Raw genomic sequence first — 23,861 nt, 5'->3', positions numbered from 1 at the left:
TTTATATATTTACACGATTTAACCCAAAATCTCTATTATGCTCAAATTTTTAACGTTCGTCGAAATCATGGGAGGCGAAACGTTAACCAGAAAACCGTGAACCGATGTCGCTGTTAACCGAGGGACCACTGTGTCGCGATCATCGTCGCATCGCGAAATTCCCGAACCGCATCACCCCTCGCGCTACGGGCGGCAAGCGGCGAGCGTTGAGAGCCGGCGAGTCCCCCGGCGAGTGGCTCACCTCCGATGGGCGGGCCGAGCAGCACGGGGCACGACTCGATGATGGTGACGAGCCCCACGGCGCTGGAGAAACGGGCGGCGCCCACCAGGTCCATGAGCGTCTCGAACAGCATGGCGCTCACCATGCCGAACGCGATGCCGAAGAAGATGGCGTAGATGACGAGGCCGCTGTAGTCCGTGGCCATGGGCCCCATGAGGTGGCAGAAGCCGTTGAAGATGAGCGAGAAGCTGAAGAGGTACTGGATGCGCGGGCGCACCACCTTAAGGTTTCCCAGGATGCCCGTGAGCGGACGCGTCACCATGTCCACGAGCGCCAGGATGGAGAGGAGGAAGGCGGCCGAGTACTGGTCCACCCCCATGTGCTTCGCGTACGGCGCCAGGAAGATGAGCGGCGCGAAGAGCCCGAAGAAGAGCAGCACGTTGCCGGCGAGGTAGATGAGGAAGCCACGGTGCCGGAAGAGGCTGAGGTCCAGCAGACGGGTGATGGTGGCCAGAATGCCGGGCTCCGGCTCGGCCGCCTTGGACCCCTCGCTCTCTGCGCAGTTACAGGCAGAGTCATCCGTTAAGATGTCACACTTTTATCTCGATAAATAAGCTCACAATATGCCGATGGGTTTGACCCGGACAGTCCAAGAACTGAGATCCGTGTTCGGGTGGCCGGAATCGAATCTAGTTCCAGTGTTGTGTTGATTGCAGCATGTGGCACAGTTTTAATAGGCCGACGCCAACAGAGAGATATCTGGGTTTGGTCTTCGGTGGAAGAGGTGGCGACCCTGAGCCACAGCGCGGCAAAGGCCTCCCACGCCCTGTGCCACACTCAAGGATCAACCGTCAGATTTACAGCCTCGACTCTAGGGGTCGCAGCGGTCAACGTGCTAGACTCCTGCTCGTGCGTGGCTGCCGAGTCTCGCCGTCCCGATGGAGGGAGCTGAGTGATGCTGTCCCAAGCCGTCTCGCTTCTGTTGAGGGGCCCAGCGAGCGTGGAGGCACCAGACCGCTGCGTTTTTTTGCAACTGGCAGTGGATGTGCAGAATGTATGAGAACCTACTGGGGCCTGTCGAAGCATGTGAAGGGCAGTCATTCCCGAATGTTATTGCAATTCAGCATGTTCCCAATTGCCACGAGGATGCACTTTTGGAACATTCCAAAACAAAAGACATTAAATTACGTTCCGTTACATATTTTGCCCTTTTCGAATTGAATGTTATTTCATCAAATTTTTCATTTTGTTCCAAAGCACGGCTGGGACTGTGATCAAGAACCGGCTCGAGTTAAGCGTGGCTCTGAGCCAGCTCACTTGAGCCAGAGCCAAGCCAGAGTCGAGCCGTGCCCAAGAACACAGACCTCAGTGTTTGAGAGCACGGGGGATTTTCTGATGCGGTACCTGCAGGGGCGCTGCCCTTCTTTGGCCCGATAGGCCTCATGAGCGATCCGGCCAGGCAGCAGTTGAAGAGGATTCCCGCCAGGATGAGGAAGCTGCCCCTCCAGCCGAACGCGTCGAACAGCACCTGGTTGAAGGGCGCCAGGCTGCTCAGCACCACAGGGCTGCCTGCCATTGCCAGGCCGATCGCCATCGGCCGCCGCTTATCGAAGTAGCGGCCCAGGATGGTGAGCGCTGGCTGCAGGTTCAGAGCCAGGCCGAAACCTGCAGTGCAAAGACGGAGCACGTGAAGGGGCGGCCAGAGGGCTCGGGGAGAAACATAGGACAGGACGATCGCGGCCGCTGCTGCGGATACAGGAGAGAGTGTGTGTGTGTGTGCGCATGCACTGGACTTTACAGGTGCTCGCTAACAGCATTTGCCCCCAAAGAGTCTGTTGAAGGCGATCTTTGTCTATGCGTGCTCCGGACTTCGAGCTTGCAGGCCCATGGAGCTCTCGTGACTTGGGGAGAGCAGAGCAAGGCGTTGCCCACACACACGCACACACAAGTGGAACCCATGCAATCCTATAGGAAATTACCTTTATGCCTCCAGCGCTGCTGGAACTGGTGCTTTCCGTGTTGGGTGCAGGAAGAAAGCAAAATCAACAAAATCAAACAACACACATCGTCTCAGTTCAATGTAAAAAAAAAACAAGAGACTGGTTTGGTAATTGTGTACAAGTAAAAAGGCTGAAATAACTTCATTAACACCGCCTTTCAACAACGGCATTCATACCAGACAGGGTGGAGCAGTTTTGTACAATAGTGAGTGAACGGTTTCATAACAGGGAAGTAGGAAAGCTATGCATTCAGGTGCGATCGAGAACGGCCGACTACAACGTCGCCCTCCACTGCCTCACGCTCCTCCACAAACCTGCCCCCTCGCCTACCCCTCCCCTCCCCTCTTAACATCTCGCCACGGTGGCTAAAAGATGTTAACTACCTCACTAGATACACAGGAGGTCGTGGGTTCGATCCGGACCCTGCCGCCCGCTGTATATTTGGAGTTTGCGTTGTCTCTCTCCCCGTGGTCGCGTGGATTTTTCTCCGGGTCCTCCGGTTTCTTTCCCTCCACATTTAGAAACATGCGTTGAGAGTATTTGGCTGCTAGAAATTTCCAAACGACGATAAGCCACTTCGTTGAGCTATCACTTGTGGCCAGGTCGCTTCTGAAAAAGAGCTACATAGCTCAGTGGGCCTTACCTGGTCAAATAAAAATAGTTTAGTTTACAGAGGGACCTCTATATGCTGTTTGGTCTACTCCTCCAAGCTGCCCAGGCATTTTGGAAGAGTCGAGCGTACCCACACTTCACATACAGTTAAACATGTAGTCTCATCTACCCATACTCAGCAACCAGGGACTTCTCTTGAAACCCTCAGGCAGCCTTCTCCTGCTGCCACGTTTCTTCACAGTTTAGTTGGAGGCGATGCTGTGTGTAATCCCCGTTGAGTGATTTGCAGGTAATTTTTCAGCATTGGGATGTTTGGCCTAATACCGGTTTACAGTGTGCAGGCTCTTTGTGTTTGGCGCTGAGAACAGGGGGAGATCATAAAACTCCACTCACTCACTACTCACACTCTGCAGAACAGGGAGAGATCATACAAACTCCACTCAATCACTACTCACACTCTGCAAAACAGGGGGAGATCATACAAACTCCACGAAGAGTCGGAAATTGAATCAAGGTGCTTTTTACTGTGGGGCACACGCGTGTTCCCACCACACGCGTGTTCCCACCACACGCGTGTTCCCACCACACGCGTGTTCCCACCACACGGCGAGAGACGGGGAGATGTTGCGATGTTTCACCCCCCCCCCCCCTCGTGCCCCCCCCCCCCCCTGCACAACCCCCCCCCCCCCCGTCATGGGGCCACAGTGGCTTCACGTAGCGAAGCGCAATTAAGTTGATTATTTACACATCCGAGCTAAATAATTTGGTCATTAACTTAGAGTGACAGAAATAATTACACATTTTTCTCCCCCTGCCCTGCGCCACATTCCTCAACGTCGGCGTGAAGCGAGGGGTGGATTTGGGACACGAAGGGGCCGTTTCTTCACGAAGGTGGAAGTGTCAGAGGATTGCCGAGGGGTGGCCCAGGGGGACATCTTGAGTTGTGACTTTGTCCGGGGCCGGATGGAGGACCCGCATCTAACGGAGAGCCTCATGGCCTATGACCACCCGGCAGTTCGCGAGCACTGGGTCAAGCGAGCCTGACGCCCAATGTCAGAACCTCGTACAGACTTCGCTTGTGTTGAAGCGATGCTGCCGAAAGAGAAATCGCTCCAAGAAGGCCGTGGCTGCTGATGGGATGTGTAAAAAAATTGTATGTGGAGGGAGAGATTGAGAAAGGAGGCGCGATGTGAGAGAGAGAGGCGTGATATCTGTGTGTGCCCTGGCGGTGCGCAAAGCCTGAAGGCCCCGCTCATCCGGTGGCCCACCAGAACGCGTGAGGGCCCACCTGTTCTCTGAGGACCAGGGCACAAAAACGGGCGTCACTTCGGATGCCGTCAACGTTGGGGCGAGACGGCACGACGGGAAGGGGCAGCGCCAGGGGCAATGAGGGTCACGGGTTCGATCCCGACCCTGACGCCTGCTGCTGCATATGTGGAGTTTGCGTGTCTTTTTCTCTTTCATCATCATCACGGTGGCTAGGAGATGCTAACTCCCTCGCCTGGTACGGAGGAGGTCGTGGGTTCGATCCCGACCGTGACGCCGGCTGCTGTATATTGGCGTTTGCGTGTCTCTCTCTCGTCCCGTGGCGGTCGCGTGAATTTTTCTCCGAGTCCTCTGGTTTTAGAAATGACGTCCCGCGTTTCGTGCATTTGGCAGCTATAAAATTCCACACAATGATAATCCACTTCCTTGAGCTATCATTTGTGGCCAGGTCGCTTATGAAAAAAATCTCTACAGCTCAGTGAGCCTTACCATAAAAAAACGATGCACCCACCCGCAGTCCCTACGTGAGTGGGGCAGAGAGCCCAATCTCCTCCCCGTCCCGGAACCCAGGAGCACTCAGTTCGATCTTCGGTCCGCGGAATTTCTGCATCCCCCCCGCCCCCGCGCCCCCCTTATTACGCTTCGTGCCTTTTCCCGGGGCTCTTGTCAAATAAAAACAATAAAAATCTGCACCAGCAGCAAACAAATTGTTCTCTCAGATCACGTGGGGTCAGCACCTGCACAACGCTCCCAGCACGCGAGCGCTTCCCGGTTGTCGCGATGCGAGACCACGAAACGGAGGCAACTCGACACGGCCGCCGTCTGTCAACGGCAATAAAATAAAAAACATTCCTCACTGCGGCACAGAAAGGTGTGCCAGTGGTGCGACACGTCCCACCAGTGGCACACCGGGCGGGAGAGGGGGGGTGCCGTGGTGTCAGCAGGGTGCCCCCTGGCGCGTCTTTCTCGCTCGCTCGGTGTGTGTGTGGGCATTGCGTGCTTGTTTCATTCGGCCACCACACAGGACGTGGATCAACACCGGGCCCTCCACCCCGTCTTTAGCCCTCGGCCTGCGCTCCCTCCTCCACCTTCCACCCCCGCTGCTCCCTGCGCTCACCCAGCACCGAGACTTTGCGCCGCTGTTACCCTCCCGACGCTTGTGTTGCGATCGAAACGCCGTGTTTTCTTTCATTATTTTTTCTACCCACGTGACTTTACCCAAAGAGCCAGAGAGTATGGATTCCTGCAGTCACGAAAGCTTCAAATCAAGACTTGCGTCTGCTTAACGCTTCCCACAGCCAGGCCTGGGAGTCGTTTCATTTGCACCTCTTCATCATCATCACCACGGTCCATGGGCAGATAGCCCCGTAGAGGTGTCCACCGCACTTTTCGTCATTTGCTTCCACGCTTCCTCCGTCTCGCGCCAACATGCTCCTGGAGTGGCCACGTCTTTCTGGCACCGATCTCTTACGATGTCGCCATCAAGCCGTTTCTCTGTTAGGTCTTCCTCTCTTTCCGGTTCCTTCCATTTTTCCCGAACAGCAACAACAACAACTACACACCTTTTATTTTCCTGCCGTTGCCCATCCTACTACGGATGTGTCCTGCTGAATCCTAATCCTCTGGTCCCTCCCGAGTGCCGCGTGCACCGCACCGAACCGTGCGCTCTGCTGTACGGGCAGACTCCCCGCTGCACTGTTTTACTCGAAACATTCTTTTGAGACCGGGAAAACGAACGGCCAAGAGTCAAACAAAATCAGAGTGATGACCGCACGGCGTTTGTCCGCGTCATAGTTCACCAAGCAAACACAGCACAGGGAGTAGTCACTGCACGCGAGGCCGCGTGTAACGTGTGGGAATAGGGCAGTGTTCGTGATGACAGTAGTGTGTGGTGTTTAGTGTAGTGTATAGTGAAGTGTATAGTGTAGTGTATAGTAGTGTAGTGTATAGTGTAGTGTATAGTGAAGTGTGTAGTGTATAGTGTAGTGTGTTGTGTATAGTGTACATTTATAGTGTCGTGTATAGTGAAGTGTATAGTGTAGTGTATAGTGCAGTGTATAGTGTAGTGTATAGTGTCGTGTGTAGTGTATAGTGTACATTTATAGTGTAGTGTATAGTGAAGTGTACAATGTACGTGTATAGTGTAATATATAGTGTAGTTTACAATGTAATGTATAATGTAGTGTATAATGTACATATATAGTAAAGTGTTTAATGTACGTGTATAGTGTAGTATATAATGTAGTGTAGTGTATAGTGTAGTGTATAATGTGCGCATGCAAGACCTTTTTGGCATCGCTAGCACACCACTGCCTTCGGCCCCTTCATCCACTGCCGTCTGCAATAATTTCTGCTACCTTTGAGGCTCGGTGGATTCTTTGGCCATCTACATTTTTTGTCACCTTCGACTTTTGTTTTCCACAGTGACGGGACGATGCCATTGTCGAGTTTCAGATTTGATGACAAAGCAAAATCAAGAGTGCGTTGGCAGTGGTGCACGAAGCTTACGCACAACGAACCCATCAATAATACTGTACTAGCAACAAAACAACTTTAACAGTGATGTACAGATTCATTTCGTTTTCCGGGTGAAGTGTGGTGAGGTTTTGTGGTAGAGCTTCAAGGCTTTCCACCGGACGCGCGTTTCCACACGCGCGCTGCCTTCGCCCTCCTCACAGCGCCGGCGAGCAGCAACCGCGATGGGCTGCCAGTGCTGGGCCCCCTTCTGCGGGTGGCACGAGCCGCAACGGACGTGCAGCTTGATTTCTAACGATCATTAAGTTCTCAGGCCCCTCGCCAATCCACTGGCAGATGAAGCCCTCCTCCGTGCCCTGCTGGCCACGGGAGTTTGTTTGACCGTGCTTCGCCGCGCGCTGCCGAACGTGGCACGGTGCAGGTGAAGGTGGGGGGGGGGGGCACCGTTCGGACAATGTTCGGCACTGACGTTGGATTGACCTGGATCCGAAGCGTGGTCGCCAGTTTCATCAGAAAGCTGTGGGTCTGGAGTGGGTCCGGAGTGGCTCTGCAGTGACATCCATGGTGGGTCCTGGTTGGTTCCCGGGTGGGATTAGGGGGGGAATCGAAGCAAGGTTGCCAGTTTCGTAATAAAGCCGTGGGTCCGTGGTGGGTCCGGGGTGGGGTCCATTCAATTAATTAATTCAATGTATTATTAAATTAAACGGAAGTAGGCCTACCTATGATATCAAGACGCATATAAAATATTAAAATGAGAGGACACATTAAAGGAAAAGCTAAAAAGAAAAGAGGCCTCGCAGAGTTTTATGAACTGTTCGGTGCTCGGAGCCAATCTGAGGGCCGGTGGGAGAGAGTTCCACATCTTCGGCGCCACACTCGAGACGGCCCCAACTACTGCCCAGCGTGGGTCCTGTGTGGGTCCCGGGTGGGATGAGGAGGGAGGAACTTTGCTCCGGGGCAAGTTGACTGCGAGACAATTCTGCCGTGACTCCAGCCACAGTGTGCGTGTGTGTGTGCGTGTGTGTGTGCGTGTGGGGAGCAGTAGTGTAACGGTTAGCATGCTGCGCTACGAACCCGGCGACCCGAGTTCGATTCCCGCTCATGGCCAACACCAGTGACGAATATCTGAACCGGTCCTGGGCCTCCCCTCGGTCGACTCAGCCTCAAATGAGTACCTGGTGCGGTGTGTAAACATCGCCACTGGGGAGACAAAGGCGGTCGGGCGTGGTGCTGGCCACCCACCCCTTCGTGTGCCCTGCCGGCCTTCATAGGTGCTCATTAACAGCACTTGCCCCAACAGTCTGTTAAGGCTGCACGAGGGATCTTTGTCTTTGTGTGTGTGTGCGTGCGTGTGCGTGTGCGTGCGTGTGCGTGTGTGCGTGCGCGTGCGTGTGCGTGCGCGGACTGACCTCCAATGACGCCCACACAGATGTAGAGCTGCACGATGCTGGTGCAGAAGGAGGAGATGATCAACCCCAGGCCAGCGAGCAACCCCCCGATGATCACCACCGGGCGCGATCCAAACCGGTTCACCAGGATGCTGCTGATGGGGCCTGTGCACCAGAGAACACCGGCAGTTACATGTCCACTCCTCACCATCGGGGTCGTCGCCACAGTCAATGTTACCGGGTCGGAAATCAACGACCAGTTCCGAAAGTAAAATTTTGAGGAGGAAGAGATGAGCAAACGAAGAGCCCGGCCCAGGGCACGCTGGCGGCACGACGTCGCTCGCCTGGCCTGGGAATGCCTGGGAATTTTCATCCAAGGACAGCTAGAGTCTGTCGCAAGGGACAGGGAGGTCTGGACCGCCCTGCCTGACATGCTTGCCACCACGACCCTCGCCAGGACAAGCCGGCTGAGAAAGGAACGGACGAACGAGATGAGCAAACCCACGCTTTACCTCATCACCACCAGCACACGTGACCTGCGGATCAACTGCGGTGGACCCATTTGTACTCCAGGGAGGACAGTGGTCGCGGTGGGGGGATTCAAGAAACTTGGCCCATTGTTTGAATTGCCGCGCCGCGAGATGGTGGTGGCAGCTCCCTCCGTCTCTCAGATAGAAATCTGACACTGCTACGTTTGCTGCTCTGGATATTCCTACACGTGCGGCAAAACCGCCGTTGACCGGTTTACCACCGTTTTTGCGCGGTTACCACGCCACGACCCACTGTCGTTCACGATAGACGGATCACTTCTGAAAAAATTGCGCTATTTAGCTCCTTACCTTGGTAAAATAAAATACTAAATTGTAAATAGTTTTAGAACTTCAGTTTCAGTTTCATTTATTTGGTATAGCCCTGTGAGCCATTCAGCTCTTGAATCGGGTGCAACCACAACAAACAAAACATGAACAAGAAAACATCTTAAAGTGACTATGTGCAAACTGAAAATCCAGGAAAAAAAACAGAAAAAATTCCAGAAAAAAGCACCGTACACCAACGCTGTGTGCAAAAATCCCAGTGGGATGCAAGTCAAACAACAACAACAACCACAAGACAACTTATATTAAAGCCATCATTCTAACTCCGTACTACAACAAACAAACATGGCCAAACCGAAAAAGTTTTCGAAATCACCAAAATAACAGTGATCATAGGAACTGTGACCGAAATTTCACAATAAACGACATGAACAACATGTACCACCACCAAACCCAAACACTTCATTAATGCTCGTAGAGGGGCTGGTAGTTGGGGATGCTATTCGGGCCTGGTGGTGGGTCACAGTGCTTTGGCCACGGAGTTAATGAGTCACGGCTGCTACGTTCTCACTCTGGTGATCCGAGTCTGTGGTTAGCCGGGTCCTGTCCTTTAAAAGGACATCTCCATTAACCAAACCCACCCCCTCCCCCAGTGCACTAATGAACATGAATGAATTATTAACATATTCTTGTTGAATCAGCATTAGTACAAAAACAAAATCCATAAATTTCGATTTAAAGCTTTCGTGACTGCAGGGATTCATCTTCTTGGTTTTGTCGGTAAAGTCACGTAGAAGGGAAGTAATAAAATAATAAAAATAAAACATAATAAAATGAAACAATTCTCACGACGTTTCGGCCACAACGCAAGCAGCCGTCCTCAGGTGAAGAATGAGACAATCCAAGCTAGGAGCTTACATATAAGCTGGGTTGGGGGTGGGAGAAGAGCGCCTTAACAAAAAGAATGTGCATATCAAGAGGAATTTAGCATATACATGGGAAATGCGCAGGGGGCGGGGGGGCTTCAAAGTCATACCATGCCCACGCACTATGCAGGATGAAGAGCACCAAGGGGGGGTGCAGGGATTAGCATTAACAAAGGAAAGGAATGCCAATGATATGTAGCTGCAGTTACTAAACAACACCGTAGAAAACTAAAGTATAAACTACATACAAAAAACTAAAATATAAACTGCATAGCACCATCAGTATACTTACTATACTCTACAATAATCTGAGTTACTAACAGCAAGTAATACATTACAATTCTACGTCGTAAAAGTTATATAATATGCTTCCATCTAAACTTTATTCTCTTACATCAACCGAGCATATACCGTACTATATACTGCCATAGATAAACCCAACATTAAATTATATACTGTATTGCAATAAACCACATTTCAACATAACACTATGTATTATTCTACCTACCCTAATGTGTATCAAAATGGTTTATTACGTCCTTCCAATGATTGCTAAGCCAGAATCCATCTTCTCGATTAAAATTGTCTCTGTGTTTGTATATGTGGATCGCCTCATGAACGAATCTCTCATGATAGCCAGGTGGCTTGCCGAGAACCTCTGTCTTGGAGAAGTCAATGTCATGTGAGCCCACTGAGTTGTAACAGTGATCTGCCACGGCTGAGGTGTTTGTCCTACCGTGTTTCAGGTCAGCTTTATGTTCACGGATGCGGTCCGAGACATGTCGTTTGGTTTGTCTAATGTAACTGCTACCACAGAGGCAACTTAGTTTGTAGACACCAGGGTGCTGTATGTCTGGAACCACATCTTTTACAGACGGTACCAGATCACGGATTTTATGTACTGTGTTGAATCGGACCTGGATCTTGTGTTTAATCAGGATTTTGGAGATCTTTTTTGTGACCCCAGCAATGTAAGTTAAGGTGATGGTCTTGAAAGGCTCCTCAACAGGATCCTTCTTGATGGTTGGAGAGATGGCTTTGCGGATTGTGTAGTCGGAGTAACCATTAGCCTTAAGAGCTTGGCGTACGTGTTTGAGTTCACTGGAAATGTGTTCATGGTCGGATATGCATTGGGCTCTATGATATAGAGTCTTGATGAGGGAATTCTTCTGGGATGGATGGTGGTGGGAATCCGGTTTTAGATAAGCGTCCGTATGGGTGGATTTCCTGTAGACAGAGTGGCTCATTGAACCATCAGGTCTCCTTTTGATTAGGACATCCAAAAAGGGTAGCTTGCCATCTTTTTCGACTTCCATGGTGAATCTGATGGCTGGGTGTATGGAATTGATGTGGTCAAGAAATTGGTCTAGAGCAGGTCGGCCATGTGGCCAGATGACAAAAGTGTCGTCTACGTACCTCTTCCATAAGGTCGGGCGTAGAGTGGCAGTCTGGATGGCGTCCGTCTCAAATTTCTCCATGAAGATGTTAGCTACAACCGGAGATAGGGGGGAGCCCATTGGGGTGCCCTCAATTTGCTTGTAGAAAGTTTTATTCCAGGTGAAGTATGTATTGGTTAAGCAGTGTCTCACCAGGGGGGGTACCCCAGCATTCAGTCCCTGATGAACCAAGTCTTCAATGATTGCGATGGTGTCAGGTACAGGAACCTTAGTGAATAAGGAAACCACATCAAAACTGACAAGCAGGTCGTCTGGGGACAGGGCAATCCCCTTGATTGTCGATACCAGGTCAGTAGAGTTCTCTACTGAAATTTGAGACGGACGCCATCCAGACTGCCACTCTACGCCCGACCTTATGGAAGAGGTACGTAGACGACACTTTTGTCATCTGGCCACATGGCCGACCTGCTCTAGACCAATTTCTTGAGCACATCAATTCCATACACCCAGCCATCAGATTCACCATGGAAGTCGAAAAAGATGGCAAGCTACCCTTTTTGGATGTCCTAATCAAAAGGAGACCTGATGGTTCAATGAGCCACTCTGTCTACAGGAAATCCACCCATACGGACGCTTATCTAAAACCGGATTCCCACCACCATCCCTCCCAGAAGAATTCCCTCATCAAGACTCTATATCATAGAGCCCAATGCATATCCGACCATGAACACATTTCCAGTGAACTCAAACACGTATGCCAAGCTCTTAAGGCTAATGGTTACTCCGACTACACAATCCGCAAAGCCATCTCTCCAACCATCAAGAAGGATCCTGTTGAGGAGCCTTTCAAGACCATCACCTTACCTTACATTGCTGGGGTCACAAAAAAGATCTCCAAAATCCTGATTAAACACAAGATCCAGGTCCGATTCAACACAGTACATAAAATCCGTGATCTGGTACCGTCTGTAAAAGATGTGGTTCCAGACATACAGCACCCTGGTGTCTACAAACTAAGTTGCCTCTGTGGTAGCAGTTACATTAGACAAACCAAACGACATGTCTCGGACCGCATCCGTGAACATAAAGCTGACCTGAAACACGGTAGGACAAACACCTCAGCCGTGGCAGATCACTGTTACAACTCAGTGGGCTCACATGACATTGACTTCTCCAAGACAGAGGTTCTCTGCAAGCCACCTGGCTATCATGAGAGATTCGTTCATGAGGCGATCCACATATACAAACACAGAGACAATTTTAATCGAGAAGATGGATTCTGGCTTAGCAATCATTGGAAGGACGTAATAAACCATTTTGATACACATTAGGGTAGGTAGAATAATACATAGTGTTATGTTGAAATGTGGTTTATTGCAATACAGTATATAATTTAATGTTGGGTTTATCTATGGCAGTATATAGTACGGTATATGCTCGGTTGATGTAAGAGAATAAAGTTTAGATGGAAGCATATTATATAACTTTTACGACGTAGAATTGTAATGTATTACTTGCTGTTAGTAACTCAGCTTATTGTAGAGTATAGTAAGTATACTGATGGTGCTATGCAGTTTATATTTTAGTTTTTTGTATGTAGTTTATACTTTAGTTTTCTACGGTGTTGTTTAGTAACTGCAGCTACATATCATTGGCATTCCTTTCCTTTGTTAATGCTAATCCCTGCACCCCCCCTTGGTGCTCTTCATCCTGCATAGTGCGTGGGCATGGTATGACTTTGAAGCCCCCCCGCCCCCTGCGCATTTCCCATGTATATGCTAAATTCCTCTTGATATGCACATTCTTTTTGTTAAGGCGCTCTTCTCCCACCCCAACCCAGCTTATATGTAAGCTCCTAGCTTGGATTGTCTCATTCTTCACCTGAGGACGGCTGCTTGCGTTGTGGCCGAAACGTCGTGAGAATTGTTTCATTTTATTATGTTTTATTTTTATTATTTTATTACTTCCCTTCTACGTGACTTTACCGAAAAAACCAAGAAGAAAAATCCATAAATCTCAGAGTGAGCCAGAGGCTGCAGGAAGGGAGATTAGTCAGAGCTGCTAATCCTCGACCTGGCTGCGTTTCCAACTCTCGTGGCAATGAACAAAAGAGACCTACATATGATCATGTGATTCAAGCTGTTCATTTTGGGTCACGGGGGTGGCAGGGCAGTTGTAGCACCCGTGCCTCGCAGCAAGAAGCGCATGGGTTTGAGTTTGCATGTGCCCCCCCCCTCCTCTCTGCATTAATTCAAAACACCACACCACGTGACTGTAACTGGCATTCGCCGAACATCTTAGTGCTGAAGAATTACCCACAAATCACTGAATTCGGATTGCCCGTAACAACGTGGCAGCCTTTTACGGAACCTTGGCGGGATCCTCCCGGGTGAGTCAGCGTCGTCATTAAAATGTTCGATCTCAGCGAGGACAAATCGCCTCTGACCAATTTGACAGAGACGCGGCAGATTTCATCAGATCTGAGAAGCTAAGCGGAGTTTGAGCCTGGAGAGTGTTCGGATGAGCGACCAGTAGACGGATCTATGTATGTTGAACTTCTTTCACACCGTACGTAGCCAATCGCGCTTTGACGCTCCACGTCTTTTGCTCCCTGTCTCCGTCAACCCGCGTTGACCAGCGCGGTGAAGCACGGCCCAAACAACTTCCACGGCCCGCACGAGGTAGGCCAACCCGCGTCCAGCGGCGGGTTGCCAGCGGTCTGCGCGTGGGCACCGTTGAAGCCCTCGTCAGGAAACGTGAGACCTTCGTGGGCCCCGTACCCTCCACGTGGACAGCGGCTGGAGTTTTAGCCCGCTCGCTGCGCTGCCCATTCCCTCGCCAAGCCAGGAGATGGCGACGTCTCGCAGGGCAGCGGTGGGGGGGGGGCGTCACCAAATTCGCGTGTGATCAACCAACCCCAGAGCCGGCCCAGCCACTAAGCGACCCTTGCAATTGCAAAGGGCCCCGTGGCCAGCAGAGGGCCCCCTAGAGTCACTGCTAGCTCGTGGGTGAAAAAAATCATACATCAAAGGGGCCTCCAACCAAATTTTGCTTAGGGCTCCCAAAGGTCTAGGGCCGGCTCTGACCAACCCCCACCACCCCACTCGGTTACGCGGCGCCACGGTGGCCCAGGCTGTTCCCAAGCCCCTTTGTGGTATTGTTCCGAACTTTACGACCGTCTCAGTCGCAGTAGTTTTTTGTCTTTCTATAGACCCAACCTCTGACTCAGCAATTTGTCCCGAGGTTTGCGGTCTGCGACATCTGTGGGCAGCGCTACGGCTACCGGAGTGACGCTTCTCCGTGGGCATTTAGCGATAGAGCCCTCGATGTTTTAAAGCTGTGACCGAACGAATTATCTAGGGGGACATTTATTTTAATGCCGATATGAAAAAATTTGTCTTATTTGGTGTTTGGACATCTTTACACCTTGTATCATTGCTGGAAAGGGTAAAAAAATGTATCCTATTACATTTTCATCACTGTGACCCAAATTGTGAGGGCATTCATTGGCCAGCACTGAGGTCTGCGTGTGAAGCCCTCGACGCCCTGTGGTTGAAACACACGTTTCAAATGTTCCCATGGCCAGAGACTTTGATCGTCTCGGCCAAGTCGCCAACAACAACAACACCAACCAAACACCGGTCCCCTTTCACAATTTGGCGTTTGAACCCAAATGGCCTCGCCCAGCTGCGACGGCGCACAAAGGCAAAGCCCGCGACTGCGGAGAAACAAACGTTTCGTCCCCCGGTGCCACGGCCCACTGCAGGAGGCCTCGACGGAATTCTGCCGGAGAGCGAGCCCACGGTGGGGGGGGGAGGGGAGGGGGGGCTCCTGCGGTGTCTCGGCCGGGTTGACTTCCCCTGGCCAGGAAGCGTGTCCACGCTTCGCAGGTTCTCAACATCTCGGGGGAGATCTCCGCAACGGGAGAGCGGCCGCGCAACAAACGAACTTTTGCGCGCTTTCGATTTTCCCTTTTCCTGCGATCGCAGCGGGTGATGTATAAGCAGTAGGTTTGACCCCTTCCTGGCAATACAACAGGTGTCACGATGTTTAAACACCAAACAAAAACCGTTTGCATGGAATCATGTCCGCAGCTTCTGTTCGCACGTCGTTTCTCAATCGCCTGTTTAACGTGGGGCCACATTTCCCAGGGATGCTCGCTTGCTGTGCCTTCGAGACATTATTAATCGTAATGTTTTCTACTTAGCACCATTCATGCCGGTGACATCTCACACATGCTGTAGGATTCATAACGAGTGCGGTTTTCGCACGGAGGCGTGGGAAAGCACAGCCAAGCGGGAAGGCAGCCAGAATTGGCGCCACCGATAATTGCCCAATATCAGTGGTCCTACATTGAGATGTTTAAATGATGCCTTAATAATTATTCTACTCGACAAGGGTGATGGAACCGACTCGTGAACCTACAGGCCTATCAGCCTCTTATCTCACGTACAGAAATCATTCAGGAAGATCATGGGAACAGAATAATGCACACATTCGAGGGCACACAACCACGGGAATGGGTAGGGTTTAGGAAAGGTTTCTCTCTCAGCGACCACATGACATACGAGGAATCAGATTCTGGAAAGATAAATAAATGTATCAAACACCATTACGCCTCGCCGTTGTAGACTACGATCTCGGTGGAAATTGATGCAGTCATCCAAGCCCTCGTAAGCCGAGGCCTAGATAACAAAAAAATATTCGTAAACAATAGCATCTCTCTAGAGAAACAGAAGAGCCACGCTGAGATTGCACGACGAGAGTGCCAACGCACGGATGGTGGCGGCGCTTTCGCCAAAGTTATTCCCAGCGAAGACATACGGCAATACTTTCCGAAAGTTCGATTTGAGAAATAACGGCTCGGAATATACACGGACAAAATCATCATTCACGGTCTCTGATTTGTCGACTAAAAGCGGGCAACGTATCGTCCAACGGGGACTTCAACCGCGGGAAATGTGAGAAGATCTCGACAGAGGGGCGCGAAGGTCTGCCAAGATGGGCTCGGGATAAAAAAACATTAAAACAACGGGGTCACGTACGACGAGTAAGGCTCAACGAGCGGAGACCTCTCGTGGAGGGGGGACACGAGACTGGAAGGCAACGCAGCAGAGTACAGACGGGGGGTGGGCGTTGGTGGCGGCCGCCGTGAACTAAACGACAAGAGAAGCGGATGAGAGCAGCGTCGAGGACTTAAATCCGAAAAGTAACCTAGCAGCGTTGCCCCAGAGGGGGGGGGGGCACATCTTTAAATCGACGCGTGGCTCCGATGAGCGTGGCCGGCTACGTGCGGCCGACACGGAAGACGTTCAATGCACGTGCGCACGTAGTGCCTGCTGAGAAGTGCGGTTCAGAAAGAACCGTTGGTCATCGACCGAACAAGATCGGACAAAAAAGAAAGTGAGTGAAAAAAAAACCTGGAAAGATGCGGGCTTGGAATTGCGCAGAGAGAGTCTGAAAGGGGAACACGTGGATGGGAGAACATGCGTGGGTTTTAATAGTGGAATTAAAAGTGTTAAGAAACATGGGCTTGGGTAGGGAACACGTCACGGAGTGTGCAGCCGAGGGATGAAATGTGTCCACGAGAGGATGTCAAGCGAGGAGACGGAGCGATTACACCGGCTCGTGTGTTGGGGTCGAGCGTGTTGGTTATTATTACATCGTGGGATCGTGATGGAGACGGTGATGGCCTGGGGTAGCATTTGTCCAGCAGTGGATTGATGATGGCTGATAACGATGAACCACACTTGCCATGTAAATAGGAAACCCAGATTATCCTTAAAAAAGTCAAGTTTCAAGTCGGCTTTTATTTGCTTAAACACGTGAAAACTCAACAGACCAGAATAGCCTCGTTTGCTCGACTGACCTGCGTCACCACGAAAACATGGACCATCAGTACGTATGTACGTCGAACTTCTTTCGCGCCGTACGTAGCCAACCGTGCTGATCGGAGGTGGAATTCATTCCCTTGGGCTCTTGTCTAAAGCGCAATGGATCAAACCGCTTGTTTTTTTTACCAACCGCAATTTTTAAAACAACGCTCCAGACTCCGCGGGGCGTCAACACCCTCCAGGCGGGGAGGTGAGCTGCCGTGGGCAGGTAACCTCAGGTAACCTTGGGGCGCGTCGCGTGCGTGCCGAGGACTGCACGGGCAGCGTTGCGTAGCGGCAATCGCCGCGGAGGGCGGCGTCAGCGGATTGCGACAGTTCACCCCCGCGGGCTGGGAAGTGCGCGCGAGCGTAATTCGAAGGTGGCTTGTGCACGCGGCCTGTTGTAATCCCGCACTGTGCAGGCGAGAGTTGGTGGATCGTCACGCAAATGTCACCTTAAATGCAGGGCCGCAAAAAATGCAGACTTCCCAATCTGTTCCATCTGTATGGGGTAGAGTGTTTCCCCCCCCCCCTCGCGCGCGGGGGTTTTCTCCGGCTGATCTGGATTCATACCAAAAAAAACACCGTAATGTTTACAGGACAGCAGAGCTTGGGCAATGTTTGTGCCTGACTGCTGCCCTTCCCGCTCGTCTGCGGTTCCCCCTCACGTCCCCGTGTCGCTCTCTCTCCTTGCGTCACGTTACAAGTTGAGATCATTGTTTAATCATTCGACTATTTACGTTTCCTTCATTGCTATTTCTTCATTTTATTTGCTTTCTTTTGTCTGTTTGGTGACCCCCCCCCCCCCCGGTCCCTTGGGCTCCCACCATGGCTACGCGAAATCAACTCTTGACTTCCTTTATATTTTACACGCCAGAGAGAATGTCCCAATTGCGATCTCGCGTGGGATGAGACGGTGAGGCGCTGCGCATTGCTGCAAACGCAAGCTGGGACCAGGGTTCAAAGGTGGGCAAAGCGCTTTGTACATCCGCCGCTGCAGGGACTGTGGACTCTGCCGCTCGCCCGCCCACGATATCTGCAACCTATTTTAGCGACGGTGGAGGCCGTCTGCCAAGTGCTGATAGAACAACTTTCCACGATGGATTACGGAGAGCACTTAAGGGCTTCAATTAACAATGACTGGGTCGTGGTGGTAGTGGTACTCGCACATTAGGCAGGCATCTCTTCACCTCTTTAAATAAACGCAACGCTCGACGCGTATGGGATTTTCTTTTTTTTAAACCAGGGCGAGTGATCACGTTGCGCTCATGAACTTTTTTTTTTTGAAAGTAGCCATTTAGTTGGCATCGTGGAGGCACGGCGACGTTTGAGAGTGGAGGGCGGAGGCGTTTGGTGCGTTCGGGCGACGGGAACCCTCGGCCGACCCCGAGTTCATCTCCCTGCTGCGCGAGATTCGGGGACAATGTGCAGCATTTTTATTTTATTTTAACGGCCCTAACTGCAGCACCCACAACCGGTGTTGATCACCGATTGTACGTGTGGTTCGCTGTGCACTGTTCCGTCTGTCACGTGGGGTAAGGGGTGAGTCTTGGACCAGGGTTTTTACAGGTGACACCTTGGTTACAGCCCGATCAAAGGGAATTTTTTTTTACGACTAGATTCTTAACTCGACTTCACATCGCCTTGGCCACTGTGAGAGAGGCACGTGGCAATCCGCGCCCCGACGGCCTCGTTTTTCAAACGGCGGCCGGATCCCGGATCCTTGGCGACATCCACGCAGCTTGGTTCCATTCAGAAGGCGCGGAGAGGTTCGCCTTAAGTGTTGCGAGTCGGTCGATGGGACAGACAGCAACGTGGCCACGGGTCTCATCGCCGTCCAGACGGAGTGGTCCGGGGGGGGGGGGTGAGGTCGGGCCAGACCAGCTGGGGGTGCTCGAGGAAAAGTAAACTTGGTGAGAACAATAAGGAGGAGGAGGAAGAGACCGTAGCAAGGAAAAGCACGCAGCAAATAACCTTGTGCATCACCTCGCAACGTAAGCATCCACTACTGTATCAATCTGCTACAGTAGCCACGTGCGGGGGGCTCACGTTGCAGTCGGAGGAACAAAAGACCTTGGCGTGACTTTGAGAAGCGCCGCCGCTGACGCCGCTCACACGGCTTGTGTGTTTGCGGAGCCCGCTCAGCAACGCGGACGAATAGCAGCCGAGTGCCCTCCCCACTTGTGCAACTCGCACGCGAATGTGTGTGTGTGGGAGTGCACACGAGATTGTGTGTGTGTGGGAGTTAAAACGAGAGTGTGTGTGTGTGTGGAGCGGTTGTGTAGTGGTTCGCCCACCGCTCTATGAACCCGGGGACCCGCGTTCGATTCCCGCTCACGGCCAACACCAGTGACGATTATCTGAAACGGCCCTGGGCCTCCCCGAGGTCGACTCAGCCTCAAATGAGTACCTGGTGTGGTGCGTAAACATCGTCACTGGGGAGACAAAGGCGGCCGGGCGTGGTGCTGGCCACCCACCCCCTCGTGTGCCGTGTCGGCCTTCATAGGTGCTCGCTAACAGCACTTGCCCCAACAGTCTGGTAAGGCCACACGGGGGATCTTTGTGAAAGCGGGGAGCGGGAGTGCAGCGGTTAGCCCGCTGCCCTACGAACCCGGGGACCCGTGTTCGATTCCTGCTCCCGGCCAACATCGGTGACAAATATTTGGGCCTCCCCTAGGTCGACTCAGGCTCAAATGAGTACCTGGCGCGGTGTGTGTAAAAAAAAAACACCGCCACTCGGGAAGACACCGAATTTCTGCGTTAATTGAACTTCACTCGCGGCACGCACCGCGAGATCAAAGAAGAACCACGTGGGGGGGATGCTGCGTCATCCGCCCGTGACAGTGCCCGAGAGTGGGAGCAGGAACGCCCTTGACAGTCATTCCAACACGCAGATGGATGATCTTTTGGCGAGTTCCCTCAGGAGGTGAATAACAAAAAAAATTGGTGCGAATTAATGACTTATTAAATATATTTTTCTACGTTTATGTCCTTTATAATTACCTTTTTTGCGAAAAAGTTGACACTGGTGGTGTATGTTTTTAGGTGATGAGTCGAGTTGGAATGTCCAAAACACATCCCTATTTTTTTGTATCTAATGGAAAAAGCCATTCCTATTTACGACGATGATGATGATAATGAATTTTTGTACGAGGGATACAGCTGTCGAAAAGTTTATGGTCACACCTAAAACAATATAAAATCCCACGCGCTGGGTGTGAGCTCGCAAAGTTATGGCCACGGTTACTCGTAGGGCAAGTTCAGCCGCAAGTCCTAAATGCCATGAAGCCTCAAGCGAAACGCTCATGAACGTGCAATCCCCATTGGTGAAGAGCCCAGTTGTTTTCTTCCCATGGAGTGAGATGCCCAAAGCCGATGGTAACGCTAAGCCAAAGGCAGCTTTAGCGCTCGTTGCAAACAATGTTGCCAGTTATGAAAATAATGATGACAAAGATGATGATGGTGGTGGTGGTGAAGATAGCGACAATTAAAATGACGCTGCTGATAGCAGCAGCCGATAACGATTCACAACCCCAAATCCACCAACCCCCCCCCCCCATCTTGTGCCAATCCACCAACCCTTATCTCGTGATTAAGACTGCGCTTTACTTGCGGGAGGAAATTGGAGTACAGTAGTACCTGGAAGAATTCCACACAGGGACGGGGGGATAATTTTAAACATTTGCCACGGGGTCTGCGTGGGGGGATGGCCACGTGGTCCCCCCCCCCACGCCGAAAGGAGTGTCCTCGCGTGACCCACGTCAATCGTCGTTTCAATCATTTCGACACCCGGCGTTTCACAGAACGCTTATCGTGTTCGAGGACGCCGCTGCACATCACGACCCCGAGGATTGTAACATTGGAGCTGGCGCGCTGCATTTGACGCAACTTTGGGGCTCTCGGGGACCGCGGAGCGGAGCGTCGTGCGTTGCCACACTCTCGTCGCCCCGCGCTCTCGTCAGACATTCGCCTGACACAAAGAAAGGAAACGTGGATATTTACATTTCACCCTGGCAGTACGCGGAGCGTTTAAACCGCACTGGCGTCGGCGACTGTACTGGGGCTGTCACGGGTGACTGCAAAGATCCCCCGTATAGCCTCGACACACTGTAGGGGCAAGTGCTGTCAGCGAGCACCTACGAAGGCCGGCACGGCACGCGAGGGGGTGGGTGGCCAGCACCACTCCCGACCGTCTTTGTCTCCCTCGTATCGATGTTGACACATCGCGCCGGGTGCTCATTTGAGACTGAGCCGACCTAAGGGGAGGCCAAGGACCGGTGCAGATACTCCTCACTGTGGTGTTGGCCGTGAGCGGAAATCGAACTTGGGTCGCCGGGTTCGCAGCGCGGCGTAGCGCGCTAACCGCTGCACCACCGGTCCCCACGACGTGCGACTGCACTGGGGCTGTCACGGACAAATTCTTCCGAGGCAGCACGTGCGGGGCATGGAGAACGGGACCGGGGGGGGGGGGCGGGGGTTGGGGGGAGGGAGGTGCTGCGCCGCTATTTACGGAGCTGCTCGTTTGGGACGCCGTTGCATCATCGGGATTGACGCAATTGTGCGACTCCGTGTCGGCGTCCAGCAATTTGAGAAGGTGGAAACCCGACGGCGGAGTGCGGCGGGCGTCAGCACGCGGGAGGGCACAGCGCGTCCCGGGGCGACGGGGCACAGCACGTGCTGTGCCCGCCACGACCCTCGTGCCGGGCTCCCTGCTCCACCTTGTCCGGCCTCACCCTCTACGAGCCAGGCCGCCACCGACGACGCCGATGACGACGACGACGACGATGCCAACTCACCAACAATAGCGAGGGTTCTATTCCCGGCTCGGCAGTTTGTGTGCTTCTCTCCCCCTGTGCTGCATGGGTTGTCTCCGTGGTTTCCTCCCACAACAATAATAATAATCTCGGTTTTCTTTCACAGCGCAATTCGCACAAAGCCTCAAAACGCTTTACATGCAGCTTACGTTGTGGAGAGACTTCACATTCCGATGTGTGCAGCGGAAATTTCCTCCCGTACGATTTCATGCGGGAGTCACTAAGTGTGGATCCCATTGTCCATGTGCACAAATTACACCTTTTGTCTAAGCCACGGGCGACCGTGATGAATTCGCCGCGAGATCTGCGTGGATCGCACCGCCGCCTCCCAACACTGCAGCCGATGCCCATCGTGCTCGCGCCGCGTAAGGCGGCTTGCCACCGCACGTTCGAGCATTGCTTGCATAGCGAACGCCAGACCAGCGACAACGGCAAGAATTTGACGACGGGCAACTTGGCCGCATTTAACGGACTCACTCGCCCGGCGCGTAGCGAGACTCACCGCCCGCGTACATGATGGCCAGCATGATGGAGGAGATCCACGCGATCTCGCTGTAGGAGGCGCCGAACACCTCCTGGATCTCCTTGTAGAAGACGGTGATGGCCTTGGGGAAGGCGTACGAGAAGCCGATGGAGATGAAGGAGCCGACGAGGACGGCCCAGCCCCAGCCCCCGTCGGGCGGGACGTAGTCCAGCTTCACGTTCACCGGCGCCGGCATTGTGGCGGCGGCAGCGGCGGCAGCTGCACGCGGCACGGGGAGGGACACGACGCTGGCGTCACACAAAGTCTCTGGCACGTGTCGTGACGGGCGCTGCGAGCTGCTTTGTCTTCTATTTGCCGAACGAACACGTTGCGAGGTCGCACTCGTTACACACAAAGTGCTCGCCACACATGAACCACAATACCACCTTGGCTGATCGCGTCAAGGAACATAAACCATCGCGCAAACTCCAGTTATCAGCAAATCAACGTCTTTTGGCTGTTGGCCATTGAACAAAGACGGTCGCAGCATCGCGCGCTCTCAGATGCTCTTCTGCGGCCGTCTGGAACGCTCTTCTGATATTAGGAAGCCACTGGAGCTATGCACTATTAAATCATAAAGATTGAAAACTCATTTCTTTGGAACTGCGTTTTTATATTTAGCTTGTTTCCCTTCCCTCCGCACCTCCGATTAGCACGCTTGGCTACGTAGAGTGCAAATTAAGTCCAGCATATGTACACACGTACGTTACGCGTGGAGTGGTTTTCGACGCATCGCCGCACGGGCGTCTCCGAGCGCTCTACGTCGTCGCACCTCGTCGAAACACGGGTGAAAGCGCACCCCCCCCCCCCGCATCCGAGACAGCCATTCCCTGTGGGCATATTGTGACCCAGCGCCTCGCCTGTAATCGGGACATTAGTCTGCCAGGAGGGGGAAATGATTATTGCTGCTGTGTGTAATCCAAATGGAATAATTTGCCTTTTCATTTTTGGAATTTGGAAAAATGTTGAATGTGACACTGGGACACAATAGCCTACATCACGGAATCTTTAACATCGATTGTGAAGCAGACGGCGCGTAGTAGTATTTCACGGTTGACGCATACTCAGTCATAACCAGGGCGGCCTGCTGGGTTCGAACCGAGAACCCCCGCACCGCGTGACGCGCACGCACAGCGCGACGTGGGGCGGCCAGAAGCCACGCGCAACACGTGGGAGGACGCACACGCCGCGTGGCAGGGACACCACCCAGACCGCACCGTCCCACTCGCAATTTGCGGTGTCCGCGACCCGCATTGCCGCGCAGATTTATTGTAGAGAGAGAGCGGGAGAGAGAGAGAGTGATAGAGAGTGAGAGAGAGCGGGGACTGAGAAGACATTCGGGGAGCATCGTGAGAGCTGACTCCGAGGTCGGAGCGAGCACAGGGCTACGGGAAGGCAGCCGGTGACTCTTAGTTTCAAGTTTCAAGTTTCATTTATTAGGTATAGCCCTGTGAGCCATTCGGCTCTTGAATTGGGTGCAACCGCAACAAACAAAAACATGAACAAGAAAACATCTTAAAGTGACTATGTGCAAACAGAAAATCCAAGAAAA

At 52.4% G+C, this 23,861-nt stretch overlaps 2 protein-coding genes across 5 annotated transcripts in view; one reads left to right on the top strand and one right to left on the bottom strand.

Moving 5' to 3' along the window:
* LOC144731446 (monocarboxylate transporter 2-like) overlaps nucleotides 1-23,861 on the bottom strand; it is a 40,864-nt gene that overhangs the window by 6,838 nt on the left and 10,165 nt on the right. For both annotated transcript variants that reach the window (XM_078612488.1, XM_078612487.1), the window contains exons 2-5: nucleotides 22,289-22,528; nucleotides 7,983-8,126; nucleotides 1,625-1,885; nucleotides 242-775 (exon numbers count right to left, since the gene is read on the bottom strand). In XM_078612488.1, coding sequence (XP_078468614.1) covers nucleotides 242-775; nucleotides 1,625-1,885; nucleotides 7,983-8,126; nucleotides 22,289-22,505 — 1,156 coding nt within the window. In that variant the 5' untranslated portion in view covers nucleotides 22,506-22,528. The remainder of the gene's footprint in view (nucleotides 1-241; nucleotides 776-1,624; nucleotides 1,886-7,982; nucleotides 8,127-22,288; nucleotides 22,529-23,861) is intronic.
* The window catches only part of ULK3 (unc-51 like kinase 3), a 41,004-nt gene continuing 38,611 nt past the window's right edge, over nucleotides 21,469-23,861 (top strand). Inside the window, exons 1-2 of one of the 3 annotated variants that reach the window (XM_078612493.1) lie at nucleotides 21,469-21,566; nucleotides 21,893-22,579. The gene's annotated coding sequence lies outside the window, so the exon portion shown is untranslated. The other 2 variants (XM_078612492.1, XM_078612491.1) reach the window with 2 other exon arrangements.

This window comes from Lampetra planeri, chromosome 39 (assembly GCF_965212315.1).
Source record: "Lampetra planeri chromosome 39, kcLamPlan1.2.h2, whole genome shotgun sequence".
In the NCBI taxonomy this organism is placed as follows: Eukaryota; Metazoa; Chordata; class Hyperoartia; order Petromyzontiformes; family Petromyzontidae; genus Lampetra; species Lampetra planeri.
Note: the sequence above shows the minus strand (reverse complement) of the source record. Positions and strands in the feature narration are given on the sequence as shown.